General features: G+C 35.2%; 2 protein-coding genes across 4 annotated transcripts; one reads left to right on the top strand and one right to left on the bottom strand.

Moving 5' to 3' along the window:
• Positions 1 to 669: 669 nt before the first annotated feature.
• Positions 670 to 3,801, top strand: LOC140873772 (serine racemase). 2 transcript variants are annotated; one of them, XM_073277017.1, is made up of 7 exons: positions 670 to 895; positions 1,245 to 1,420; positions 1,564 to 1,650; positions 1,731 to 1,961; positions 2,657 to 2,730; positions 2,812 to 2,998; positions 3,388 to 3,801. In XM_073277017.1, exons 2-7 carry the CDS (start codon positions 1,245 to 1,247, stop codon positions 3,629 to 3,631), a joined length of 999 nt encoding a protein of 332 aa, XP_073133118.1. In that variant the 5' UTR covers positions 670 to 895; the 3' UTR covers positions 3,632 to 3,801. The 2 variants fall into 2 exon arrangements, with proteins under 2 accessions (XP_073133118.1, XP_073133119.1); XM_073277018.1 differs by having other exon boundaries at positions 1,242 to 1,420.
• Positions 3,802 to 6,841: 3,040 nt separating this feature from the next.
• Positions 6,842 to 11,890, bottom strand: LOC140873656 (uncharacterized). Of its 2 annotated transcripts, none has more exons than XM_073276857.1 (9): positions 11,372 to 11,890; positions 10,831 to 11,022; positions 10,619 to 10,741; positions 10,354 to 10,391; positions 10,151 to 10,265; positions 7,959 to 10,028; positions 7,694 to 7,849; positions 7,489 to 7,616; positions 6,842 to 7,245 (listed from the first exon to the last, which is right to left on the bottom strand). In XM_073276857.1, the coding sequence occupies exons 1-9, from the start codon at positions 11,447 to 11,449 to the stop codon at positions 7,005 to 7,007; spliced, it is 3,141 nt and encodes a 1,046-aa protein (XP_073132958.1). In that variant the 5' UTR covers positions 11,450 to 11,890; the 3' UTR covers positions 6,842 to 7,004. The 2 variants fall into 2 exon arrangements, with proteins under 2 accessions (XP_073132958.1, XP_073132959.1); XM_073276858.1 differs by having other exon boundaries at positions 10,157 to 10,265.
• Between the last annotated feature and the right edge of the window lie 1,080 nt (positions 11,891 to 12,970).

The raw sequence follows: 12,970 nt of genomic DNA, 5'->3' as shown, positions 1-12,970 counted from the left end.
TGGGTAGTTTTCTAATTTATTTAGGTTGATTTAGTTACTTTTTTTGCTCGAGACAAGCACGTCTTGAGTCCATGCTCAAGTATCGTCGATTGTGTGCGGGGTTGTGTGCGAACAATTTTATTCTTTACACTGTGTTTGGATGCCTAAAAAATAGAATTTGGAATTGGATTTGAAATTGGATTTGAAATTGGAATTGGAATTCATGGAATTCAAATTCCGTTTTGGTGTTTGGAAAAAAAGTTAAAATACATATTAGAATTTGCTAGCATAAATTTTTGAAAAGTGATATTTTTTTAAAAAAATGTTTAGAAAACTTAAATTTATAACTAAAGTTTATAAATTTATTATAAGAAATAATTTTATTATTTTTATAAACTCAAATCCCATGAAATCCCATGAAATCCGACCAATTTTATAAGGATTTCACTTAGTTAAATGAAATCCCATGAAATCCCATCAAATACCAATCCCGTTTTAAAATTTCATTTTGCCAATCACTAAAACAGTATTTACAAATCCAAATCCCACCAAATCCCATCCAAATTTGTCTACCAAACACACTCTAAGAGATGTAATTCATTCTTTAGTGTTAAAATGAGATGTAATTTGATATAAAAAAACAAAAAATTTCCAAAACATAAAAAAACCAAAATCGTAATTTCCAAAAAAAAAATCGTGGATACTTTCAACGGCTCTAGGTGGAGCATAATTGGCCGGACTCGAACTCTGAGCCGGAGCCTCTTCCGGACATAGCTGCCGACTACCCACTTATCAAGAACAAAAAAGCTGATAATTATATTTTGGCAATCAACGTCCATCAATTCTTGAATGCACAGACGTACGGCAGTGAGCTTTGGGGAGTTTTCTTCTCTTTAATCACAGACCACTCGGTCCCGTAAGTGCTCCATTTTTACCCGTAACAAGCTGGTTCAGTGTATGTTTGGCTAATGTTACTAAATTGCTGCTTGGGGGTGATGGGTTCTCAGTTGATTTTGTAATATTAATCTTGGTTCTGAAACCTTCGTTATTGATGAAGTAAATTAAAAAAATATGCAATTTTTTTTATTGTTTTGATGGTAAAGAGTGATCTGCCTTCCCATGGCTTTCTAAACTTACCTGTTCTAGAAGAAACCCATTATTCGTTTTTACAAATTTAGGTGAAATGCATTTGGATTACTTGAATGAATTTAATATAATCCAAGTTGGATGAACAAATGTGAAATCTGTCTCATGAATGATAGCAGATGGAAGTGAAAACCAAAGTTTCTAGTGCTAAATATGCTGCTGATATAACTTCCATAAGAGAAGCACAAGAACGCATCAGCCCGTACGCACACAAAACTCCAGTCTTGTCCTCAGAGACTCTGAATTCTATCTCTGGAAGAAAACTTTACTTTAAATGTGAATTGTTTCAGAAAGGGTAAGGATTCTGTAACTGATTTTTCATCAATTTAGATTATGTTGTAGTTGCTATCAGTCTAGATTCAAATTAATCACAAGCTGACATTTTTAATGATTTTTATTTTTAAGTTAATTGTTTGTTCTTTCCTGGTCACACACTAGTGGAGCTTTTAAATTCCGAGGTGCTTGCAATGCTGTATTTTCACTTACAGATGATGAAGCAGCTAAAGGGGTTGTAACACATAGCAGGTAAGTTCTAAGTTCACTAAAATTTTATCATTTAATTCCTTCTATATACCGATCATCTTGCTGAACTGCCCCAAAAATAGCGGTAATCATGCTGCAGCACTTTCTTTGGCTGCAAAACTACGAGGAATAGCTGCACATATAGTCATTCCAAAAAACGCCCCAAGATGTAAAGTTGAGAATGTGATGCGTTATGGTGGTCAGATTGTTTGGAGTGAGGCAGCTGTTACATCGCGAGAGAAGGTTGCCTCCAAGGTTATGCAAGATACGGGGGCTGTTCTCATTCATCCATATAATGATGGGCGTATAATGAGGTAGATATCCTGGAATGTTATGTTTTTTTATGATTAGTTTTTCTACGCGCCCAGTTTTGTGCTGTAATTTTCGCTGCCACTTATCTATTACCAACCCCAATGCTTGTTGATGAACACCTTTTGATCTTTTTAGAAATAATATTAATGATTGTCTACAAAAAATGTTTTTAAGACTTGTTATTCAGCTCGATAGACCGTTCCATGCACTTGTCTCTCCTCTCACATTCAAAAATTATTGTTTAGCTATGAGCAAACAAAATCTAAATCAAGTGATCAGTTGGCAATGATTTTCCAGTTACAAGAATCGTGTTTGTAGTTGTTGCTAAACATATGGAAAGGTCCATACTCCAGGGCTCGCGTAAACAACGATCAATGACCCCATTTTTGAAGTGAATATATTTTTTTTGGAACTTGCACTACCCCTTAATTTTCTGCAATTGAGTCCCATATTTAAGCAGTCTGTATCTTGAAAAGCTCAAGATTTGAAGTTACATATTTAATTGCATTCAACTTTCCAGAATGCAAGATCCTTTCCGATACAATATCATACTCTTCCAATTGACCAACACAAAGAAAAACTTCACAGAAAGATGCCCGTGTTATCCAAGATCTGGCCTAGCAACATAGGAAATAAATTAGATGTTAAAAACATCTATTAAACACATACTTTGACATAATGCAGTACTTGCTTTCAGTGGACAGGGAACTGTATCTCTTGAGTTCTTGGAACAAGTCCCTCAACTTGACACCATAGTAGTTCCAGTTAGCGGTATGTTAACTCAAGCCATCTCTACCGGAATATTTCACGGTCTTTTAAAAGCTTATGCATGATCTCTGCCTGGAATTGTAGGAGGCGGTTTGATTTCTGGGGTGGCAATAGCTGCCAAGTCCATTAATCCTGCAATCCGGATATTGGCTGCTGAACCGAGGGGAGCAGATGATGCTGCTCGATCCAAAGAAGCTGGTAATATTGTAACTTTACCCGAGACCAAGACCATAGCTGATGGCCTTCGAGCTTTTCTTGGAGATCTTACATGGTATATGTGCTAAAGTGGAAAACTATTGTTGGAATTACTTCACTATAGCTTGCTTTCAGGGAAAACTGATATCTAATGTGGAAGTACGATTTGAGAATCAATTTTGCAAACTCATTATATTTCTTAAAATGACCCCGAGTGCTTATTTGTGAACTTATCTCGCCTCGTGCATAAACAAAATTCATGTACATGTTTCATATTAATTTCAGGCACATATTCTCTGGTCTGTGGCGTACCGTGAGAGCATGTAAATGTTATGAATTATACAGCTATTGTTGCCAACTTCTAAGAATCCAAACTTTCAAAGAAAGTGATTTGTAGCATTTACTATCTATCATGCCTAAAAAAAACTGAGAAATCTATATGACTCGTGATTTGCATTTAATCAGGCCTGTTGTTCGAGATTTGGTTGACGACATCATCATCGTTGAGGATGAGGAGATAGTAGAAGCAATGAAACTCTGTTATGAAATTTTGAAGGTCACGGTGGAGCCAAGCGGAGCCATCGTCTTGGCAGCCGTCCTGTCCCACAATTTCAAGAACAATCCTAAATGGAGTGAATGCAGAACTATAGGTCTTATACTCTCAGGAGGCAATGTTGATTTGGATGTGCTCTGGAAAGCCTTCAGCTGATGGTGCATGTCTCATCAATCATTATGTCGAGAAAAGTTTTAGAACTCAAAACTTTTTGTGTAATTTTTTAAACTAGATTATTCACTATTCCAAATTCAGGTCCGCCCTGATACTTATTGCATGTGTTAGCTAATTCGTAAAATACCAAGTAAATGATATAAAATTAAATTTAGGCATGAGTAGAGACTCGTCAAAACAAAATTGATCCATGAAACTGTCTCACAATAATAGTTTTTGTTATTTTGCATTGGTCATATGGATTTATTTTTAACTTATTTGTGAAAGATTTTGTAATAATGATATTTTTAAACAATATTTCGACCCGTGAATCTCTGCAATCAGTGCAAATATATATGATCCAATATAGTGGTGATTAACTATATTAATTCAAGATTTAATATTTAACATATCCCTCGATTATCTTGGCCCATTTTACTACGTTAATCACGATTCACAATCTCCAATTTTGTCAAAAGGATTTGGTTCTTTAAAGAAAAGGATATCGAGTAATAAATACTCCACTTCTACGCAGTTATATATATATGTGGGAGTTGTCCCATGCAGATTTATAAATCAGAGATCAAATTTGAATTTGCTATGGCTAAGTTCACCATGGTTTTCTTTGTTGCTTTTGCCCTCATTTTGGCATCAGGTGATCTTTTTTTTTTAAAAAAAAAAAAAACAATATGTGATTCTTTTGAAATATTTAAAGGATACATATGGTCGAATATATCCGTTCAATACTTTTTCTCATGAATGTATAATTAATCTTCAAGAAAGACATGCACCGGCCTTGTTAGTACCTATGATGAAATGAATCTAACGTTGGGGTGATTTGGTTTGGATATTGCAGGGATTGCTGATACGTCGAGTCCGATCCCGAGTCGTAGTCCTAGTCTAAGACCGAATGAGTTGTGCATCGACGGTTTGGGGATATGTTGGCATCGAGATGAATACGAATGCAAGTATGCGTGTTATAGGAAATGGGAGTACCTTGATCCTGATCCAACAGGCTATTGTCAAGATGTCCCTCGATCCCCACCTTTGTGCTATTGCCAGCATATTTGTGAGAAATGAGATATATACTATATATCTTCATTTTTAAAAAAAAAATCTTTGAGTTGGAGTAGAATTAGTAGTAATTGATAATTTATAATATTTTTAAATTAATAATTAATGATTTGATTGATATTTTTGGTTATATTCATATTCATATTTAATTTGATGCAGTTTTTTCCTTGCAACATATATAATCTCCTCAAATCTTCTACATACTACTTGACGGGTGAGTCTATGTTGTACCCATCTGCCAGATCTAACGGACTAATTTCATCTGCAGATCAAATCAAATCATCTGATTTGACCTGTAGATGAAATTGAGTCGTCTGATCCCCATCCGGGCACTGCCCAGATGGGGTACATAGACTCATCCCTACTTGACAGCCTATCCGAATGTGAGATACGAACAAATAAACAACATTATATGTAAGTATAGGAGAAAAATAAATTAAGCAACTATGCATGATAAGCGAGACATATAATTTCATGAAAGTATAGAAAATAATGGGATCGATGCATATATATGAACTAGCTAGGGAAGGGAAATAATCTCATTATGTAACGATCATCATAAAAAAGTAATATTTATAAATTTAAATATTATTAATTTAACTTAATTGAACTAAATTATATATATATATATATATATATTATCTAATATAAAATAAGATTAACAATAATTTAATATTTAAAAATTTTACACTTTAATTAATTTTTTAAGTCAAGTTATCAGTTGAAATATTCTATTCACACATTAATATAAATTTCTGTTACTAATCTCCCAATAGTAATTAAAATTTAGAAAAAAAATCATTAAATTAAAATCATCAAACGTACGTGGAAACATAAAAATTTATTAATCAAGTCAAAATCTCAAACAATTACCATAAATTAATGGTTCATTTCAACCTAGCTTTACAGAGGCATTACTACATGATAGTTCTAAGGTAATTATTTATCAATACATGCGGGGTCCACTAAAAAAATAATGAACTCCACGTTTATTGATAAATGTCAACCGTTAGATGTATGTCAAGACTATAAATTAATTTTGTTACCTCCCCACTGCATGGATCTAATTAATTATTTTAAAATAATTAAAACCCAAAGGATTCACTGAAAAGGAATGGCGAATCTGTGCAAAATCATGAAGATAGTATGTCATTAACTATTATTTAATTGCCATACTTTAATTACGATTCACAATCTCCAAATTCTATCATAACGATTTGGTCCTTTAAAATAAAAAGGATCTCGAGTAATAATAATCCACTCACACGTGAATTTGTTATATATGAAGGTGGGAGTTAATGTCCCATGCAGACTTATAAATCAGAAATCTATATTGAATTTACCCAAGTCATGAAAATTATGCCAATGGCCAAATTCACCATGGTTTTCTTTGTTGCTTTTGCCCTCATTTTGGCCTCAGGTGGTTATTTTTTTAATCCCTCACTTTCATTGCACTTAAAACCGTTCTCATGATAGACCTAACGACTCTCTGCGATGCAATGCACTGTCGACGTTGATCAAGAGCATAAGGATAACATCTTGTTAATGAATCTAACGAGGTTATTTGAATTTGATGCAGGGATTGCTGATACACTGAGTCCGATCCCGAATGTCGGTGTTAGACCGAATAAGTTGTGCATCGATGGTTTGGGGATATGCCGGTACCGAGACGAAGCAGCATGCAAGGCAGAATGTGATAAAAAATGGCATTACTCCAATCCACAAGGGTTTTGTCTAGACGTACCTGGGTTCCCACCTTTGTGCTATTGCCAGCATAATTGCGCACAATAAATAAAATTTTGTTTAATTTCATTACAACATGTATTCTCTTTCTGGGAGATTGCCCTAAGAATATTAAAATCTAGATATTCCCCGGAGTAATGGAATAATTAATTATACCAATTGGATTTTACTAAAATAATTACCTTGTCAGATCACAAAAAATAAGATTATCGATCAAAAGAATCTATTATTAATTTTTTTGTGAGCATATCATCAATTACATCATGACAACGTGAAAAATCTGATGACAGACTTTACTCGTTTATATGTATAAATCCCAAACAAACTACATTACATTATATATATATTTAAACAAAAAAAAAAAAACCAGATTTACATAGGCATATGCATACAATGTAAATGATGAAATGACCATTTCATTCAACAACTGAAGGAAAGAAAGGAGAAAAGAATATGAACAAAGAAGCCATATTTTAGCAATTTACAAAAAATATTACTCTGCAAAATGCGCCTTCAAAACCTGGTTAATTTACCTATACACACAGAACCTTGAACCCAGTTATGGGCTCTTCCTTGCATTTTTGAGGTTGCGTAATCTCATAACAAGCTGTTGTCTTTCACCTTCTACCTCTGCAAACTTCAGGCTTATTTCCGAATATCTGCCCTGCATCTCCTTCAACTCTTCTTCCATTAATATGTTCTTCTCCACTAGTAGCGCCATTTCGTTTCTTTTTTCGTCAACATTGTTCGTGGTACTCGTGGAATCCTTTAGCAACGCCGAAGATGGACTTGGATCTTTGCTGCAATGGCAAATGGATTGAAGGTCGTCAACTCATTTTTGTATTCAATCGGATACATTAAAATTCACGGCTCATTCTGCTACATTCTAGCTTATAACTGAGCTCTGCTGATTAAATGCTTTATTCAAAGTTCGAGCGAGTGAAACAATATATTCCAGGCTCGAAGACAAGGGAAGGAAATCTTGGAAATGTTCACAAACTATTTATTTTAGGTCGCTTGAATTAAATTTGCTGAAATCATACCGGTTTGATGACATTGAGGAATCGTTTATGGGGGACGTATTGAACATTTTGCTCAACTTTTCATCACTCTTGGTCGATTCTGGGATTGATGCACAATTTCCAGCCCCATTTTCCTCCGGTGCGACCACCTGCTTCCAAGGAGATAGCTTGTGTCACAACTTTCGACAAATCTCTAATCAAAGCAACACATGGATAATTCACAAACCTTTTCAACAGCAATTTCGAGAAGAAAAGCACTGCTTTGGTTGAACACTTGCAGTCTCCCTTCTAACTCCTGTATTTCATTTTGAAGATCTTTTTCCCTCTCTAAAAACGAATTACTCAATGTTTCCAGAGCCTTTTCTTTCAACATGATTTGGCCCTTTTCACCATAGAAATGGAATTAGAAGTTCTAAAATAGCATTGAAACATATTAAAGATGGTGACCTCCATATGGTGCAACAATAAAATACAACCGGGTCAAGGTTTACCTCAAGTAACTTTATTCGCTCCTTAAGATTTGCAATGTCTTTGTTTCCATGAGGAAGAGGTGCGGATTTATTTCCTCTACCAGTGATATCCTTAGTCTTCTTCTCCATGCTCTTGAGTGCATCTTCCCTCTTCTTTAGATCATTTTGTAACTGCAGAACTTGCTCTTTCAATTTCTCATTTCTTAACTTATCATCTGATAAAATATAGGTCAACTCGTTATACTGAGACTGAAGTGTGTCGAGCTCTGACTGCAAATTTGCAACTGTCATTTCTTTTTGATCCAAAAGACATCTCATTTTGTTTAGATCCTTTTGCAACTCTTCAACTTCATTCTTTGCAAATGTTACAGAGATTTTCAGTTCAGCTCTTTCAGTATTCCCTCGCTCCATTAGGGACTCCATTTCATTAGTTGATTTTCTCAATTGTTCCAACTCCTCTTTAATTGTTAAAATTTCTTCTGAGAGGATCCTCTCGGTTTCTGTAGCTTGAGTTTTCTGTTGTTCCATCAATGCCATGTTGCTTGAAAGTTGATGCAATCTTGCCTCATAATGATCCTTAATCGATTCATGTTCTTCAGAAGCATTTTCAAGCATTTCTTCAAGTTGTATTTTCTCCAAACGCAGCTCGTTTGCTTCAGCCAGAGCTTTGATGGCCAGTTTCTCATTGGCTTCAAATGTAGATGCCATCTGCGCAGAAAGCCTTCTAAATTCGTCCTGAAGTCGCTCTGCAGTCTGTGCATTTTGCCACCGTGTTTTTCTTAATGTTTCCTCGGCTCTTATTGCTCTTTGTTCTTGCTCGACTTTGGAGCACATAAGAGCTTCAAGGTCAGCTTCAAATCCTCGTGCCTGCTTTTCAAACTCCTCCTCTAAGACCTTGGCATGAGCCTCAAGTTCACTTATCGCGAGCAATGAATCAGTAAACTCTTTAGATCTTATTTTGAGTTCATTCTCCAATTTTTCTATCTGAGATTCAAGTTCATGTGCAGTAGCATAAGAGGATGAACATTCGTACTGAATTTTGAGTTGTTCTTGAATCTGGCTCTGCTCCAGTCTATACGACATTTCATGATTTTCCTGTTTCAAAATCTCATAATCAAGGGCAAGCTGCTCCATTTGCAACTCTAATTCATCTTTGTCCCTCCTAAAGATTTCTATTTCGCCACGTAAATCCACCATCTGCTGTTCAAGAAGATATGCTTCCTTCGACCCACTGTGGTCATTCACGAGCTCCTCTAGGGCCTTCTGTTCCTCATCATCCGTTTCAACCACAGAGTCCAACTCGCAGGACTTTTTATTGGTGTCAATTAATGCCAAAGATCTGTTAGAGAGGCTAGACATTTCTTGATTTTTCTTTTCCAACATCTCGTCCAGATCTTGCACAGCAAGAATTAACTCGGCATTAGATTCTTGTGTTTTCTGAAGTTGAATTCGAAGGTTGACATTGAGTTCTTTTGCGTGATTTAGTTCTTGACGGAGCTCTTTAACAAGTGTTCGAGAATCTTCTCCCTTGAAATCCAAATGGGATCGTCTCTGAAAAGCTTCTAGCCTTTCACATTCTTCTTTCAAAGCGCTGTTGTCCTCTTTCAAGAAAACAATCTCCCGCGAGAGGTCCTGCCCTCGTTTACTCTCTTTCACTATCTGTTTCCGAAGAGTTTGCAGTTCTAACTCAGACATCTCAGCTTGTCTGGATAGAGCAGCAACCTCAGATTTAAGATTCTCGATCACATCTGATGATGATTCAGAATGCTGACGTTCAGAGGGCTCTCGTGGAGTACTGGAAGAGTCGTCTGTACTTGCTTCAAGGGCTGAATTTCCGATCCAGTCCCATTGAGATCTATGATGCTCTTCATAAATACCTTTCATTCCATCAGACTTGACCCCTTGAGACCTTGATGACACAGATTCATCATTCCCGCAATGAACACTATGATTTTTTATCTGAGGTTCCCAAGGCGTGTCAATTCCCGAGCTGCTTTCAGAACTTGATAATGTAACATCAGATTCACTAGATGCTCGACGGTTCCTTTTCAGTTCAGAAATCTGATTATTATCTAGGTTAAAATGCGCGTCCTGTTCAAAAGTGAAGAAATTTTAGAACTATTCACCCACGTTCAATATATCACACAGAGGAGAGAAAGAGGTGAGCACATAGTAAATAAGAAAGAGACATTAGCTCAAGAACAAGGGATCGCCTCTACCTCAAACGAGTCGTCGTTTGTGGTTCCGTCTATGTCGTTATTGACAAATTGTGCCCTCAAGCTGTGATCTTTGGAATTCATTTTCACATTCTCCATTTCTTCAAGATCTCTGCAAAGAGTGAACAAGTTAAATCAAGCCCCATAGTGGCAATAGACGTTCAACAGTAGACAAACACGCATTTGGTTCCTATTAGCACCTTTGATCAATAGACTCCTGTATCCTCTGAATCGACACCTGTGGAGACACATCCATTCAAATGATAATCCATTCCAAAATACAATGCAAAAATTATTCAGGAATCCATTGATCACATGATACTTTTATCATCACCAATTTAAAGGAAGAAAGTTTTCACCCATAATACCAACTAAAACACTGAACATAGAAATTATCGCAATTTTTAGGTAGCTATTGCTCTAAAGGCCCCTTTGTTCCTCGCATAGAATGAACGGGACTCTTACGTGCAATATGGCTTCCGAATGTGATTTCCCAAGGGGAAGTGACACCAATGCGACCTTGTTAGCCTCTGCATAGCTAGAAAAATCAATAGAAGCTTCTCCAATAAGTCCAGCCTTCGGTTGCCCCTGTATATAGCACAACAAGAGAAGAACTAGTCACACAAACAATTCACTTGGCAATAAAGTAATTCTAAACTTCAGATGGCCTCTCTTACTGTCCCAACAGCAAGATAGTATTTCCTCTCATGAATCTTCCCTGATTTCGGCTCCCGATTAAACTTCACAGTTTCATACACCGGATTCTCCCATAAACAACTCCCATCGCGAACCACAGCCTTATCGGATTTCGCTGTTGGCTTTCCAGTATCAGCAGGAATAAGAGATACCATTAATGCATCCCCGACCACCTTCGTCAACAAAAAAATTCAATAGGTTAATCATATAGATCACCATCATTAACATCATGTTCTTGAAAAATTGAATAACGTTTCATTATTTTCCAAGAAAATGCCGCAAAGGAGAAGTTCAGTAACAACAATATTGCAAACATGATTCCTCAATCTGAAATAGATTTACATAGTTCTGCAATACTTTCTCCCAAGAATGAATTCATCATTTATTCGGAAAATGTAAAATGGATTAAACAAACTGAAATACTGATGAATTGCAGCAAAACACACAAATGCTTGTACGGCAAGAATTCAATCTTGAAATTGAAATCTTCCCCAAACCAAGAAAAAAGAATTGACATCATACCTGAGCTGCATGAAACTGCAACTTGAAAACAGCTTTGACTTTGTTCTTGTCGCTCCTCCATCGCGCCGACTTGAACATTTTCCCTAATTTACCTTCATTCACACATTATACCTTTCCTAACCCAAACTCGAACCAGCCGGAGCTCAACTTATAAACTCACCGGAGCTCCGCCGTGTAGTCCCACAAAACCACCATTCGATTCAAAACACACTAATGCACCTAAATTCCATGTGCCCACTTCAAGTTTAAACCTCAGAAAAGGCTAAAACAAAAAAAAAAAGCTGAATTACAGAGGAATGCTCAAACGGGAGAGGCGCCGAGTTGTTTCAGTGGATGGATCAATGCTGTTCGAAACCCAGAGAAATACGGAAAAATTGACAGCGACAATGAAAACCCAGAAACAAAAATCAAGATTGAATTGATGGACATGGCGAAGCAGATCTAAAGAAGAGATTTTTCTGGTTAGCTTGCTGGTTCATTGGAAGCCTGTACCATAGCTCATAACTCCATCAGTTGTGCTCTCTCTTCTCTCTCCATCTATACATATAACGTGCATGTAATTGTAGTTTAATATAGATTTCAAAAAAAAAAAATATATAACAAAATATAATTATATATATATATATAATATAATATAATACGAGTGAGATGTGAGCAGGTATGCAATTATTCTGTATTACTTTTTCTTTAAAACAATAAAATAGTAAAATAAAATTAAGAAAAATAGTAAAAAAAAATAGATAATAAAAGATATTAAAATTAAAAATAAAATTTCTTAAGGATCCGGGTGTTCCTTTTAATTTTTAAAAAAATTTCTAAATTATATATTTTTAAATTTATTGATAAAACGTATAAACTTCAACTTTTTTAAATACTATCATTAATTTAAACATAATAATTAAATAATGATTATTAATAAAGAATAAAGTAAAAAAAGTTATATGAATTATATGCGTACGTAATATTTACTTTTCAAAGCGAAAAAAAATAATCGAATTATCTTTGAAAAACACAACGATAAAAAAATCAATTTAAGAAAGTTTTTCTTTTGAAATTACACAAAAATGATAATAGGATGATTATTAGATTGTGACTTAAATGGAAATATGGAAGGAAGTTCTTAAGGGAAAAAATATTATATAACCGATTTGAATATATCTAATTTTTTAGCGAAATTTTTAAATGATTTTCCCAAATATTAATTTGGATTTTGGATGACACGTGCGAAAATTCCAGGGGTGGATTTCATGTTTGTCAATTTCTTGATTGGTTTATGCGAATTAGCAAAACAGAAAAGAAACAGTAGGGAAAAAGCCCCATAATAATTAATAAATGTTTTATCCCCCCCCCCCAAAACAAACAAACAAACAAAAATGTTTACGTTAAATTCACCATGAAATTGATCGTGCTAGACTTCCTTAAAATGTGGAATTATTGGCAAAATGAAAATGTAAAACCAAATCATTGGATCCCATGAATAAGGAGTCCATGATAAATTTTTGATACTCGTGTTCGTAATTTTTTTTTAATAAAAATAAAAATAAAAAACAACACGATGAGAGTATCGATTCAACTTAGTTTGCACGAAGTTTTATGTAC

The sequence above is a fragment of the Henckelia pumila genome, unplaced genomic scaffold (assembly GCF_033568475.1).
Source record: "Henckelia pumila isolate YLH828 unplaced genomic scaffold, ASM3356847v2 CTG_80:::fragment_1, whole genome shotgun sequence".
Lineage (NCBI taxonomy): Eukaryota > Viridiplantae > Streptophyta > Magnoliopsida > Lamiales > Gesneriaceae > Henckelia > Henckelia pumila.
The sequence above is the reverse complement of the archived record's forward strand: the minus strand, read 5'-3'. Positions and strand labels throughout refer to the sequence as shown.

Bases quoted from the DNA above. Each gene is read 5' to 3' on its own strand.
- LOC140873656 (XM_073276857.1), bottom strand. From the start codon at position 11,449: ATGTTCAAGTCGGCGCGATGGAGGAGCGACAAGAACAAAGTCAAAGCT. The intron at 11,023-11,371 runs GTATGATGTCAA...TTGTTGACGAAG, and splicing joins TGCAGTTTCATGCAGCTCAG to GTGGTCGGGGATGCATTAAT. The intron at 7,246-7,488 runs GTATGATTTCAG...TTGCCATTGCAG, and splicing joins TCCTCAATGTCATCAAACCG to CAAAGATCCAAGTCCATCTT.
- LOC140873772 (XM_073277017.1), top strand. From the start codon at position 1,245: ATGGAAGTGAAAACCAAAGTTTCTAGTGCTAAATATGCTGCTGATATA. The intron at 1,962-2,656 runs GTAGATATCCTG...ACTTGCTTTCAG, and splicing joins AATGATGGGCGTATAATGAG to TGGACAGGGAACTGTATCTC. The intron at 2,731-2,811 runs GTATGTTAACTC...CTGGAATTGTAG, and splicing joins CATAGTAGTTCCAGTTAGCG to GAGGCGGTTTGATTTCTGGG.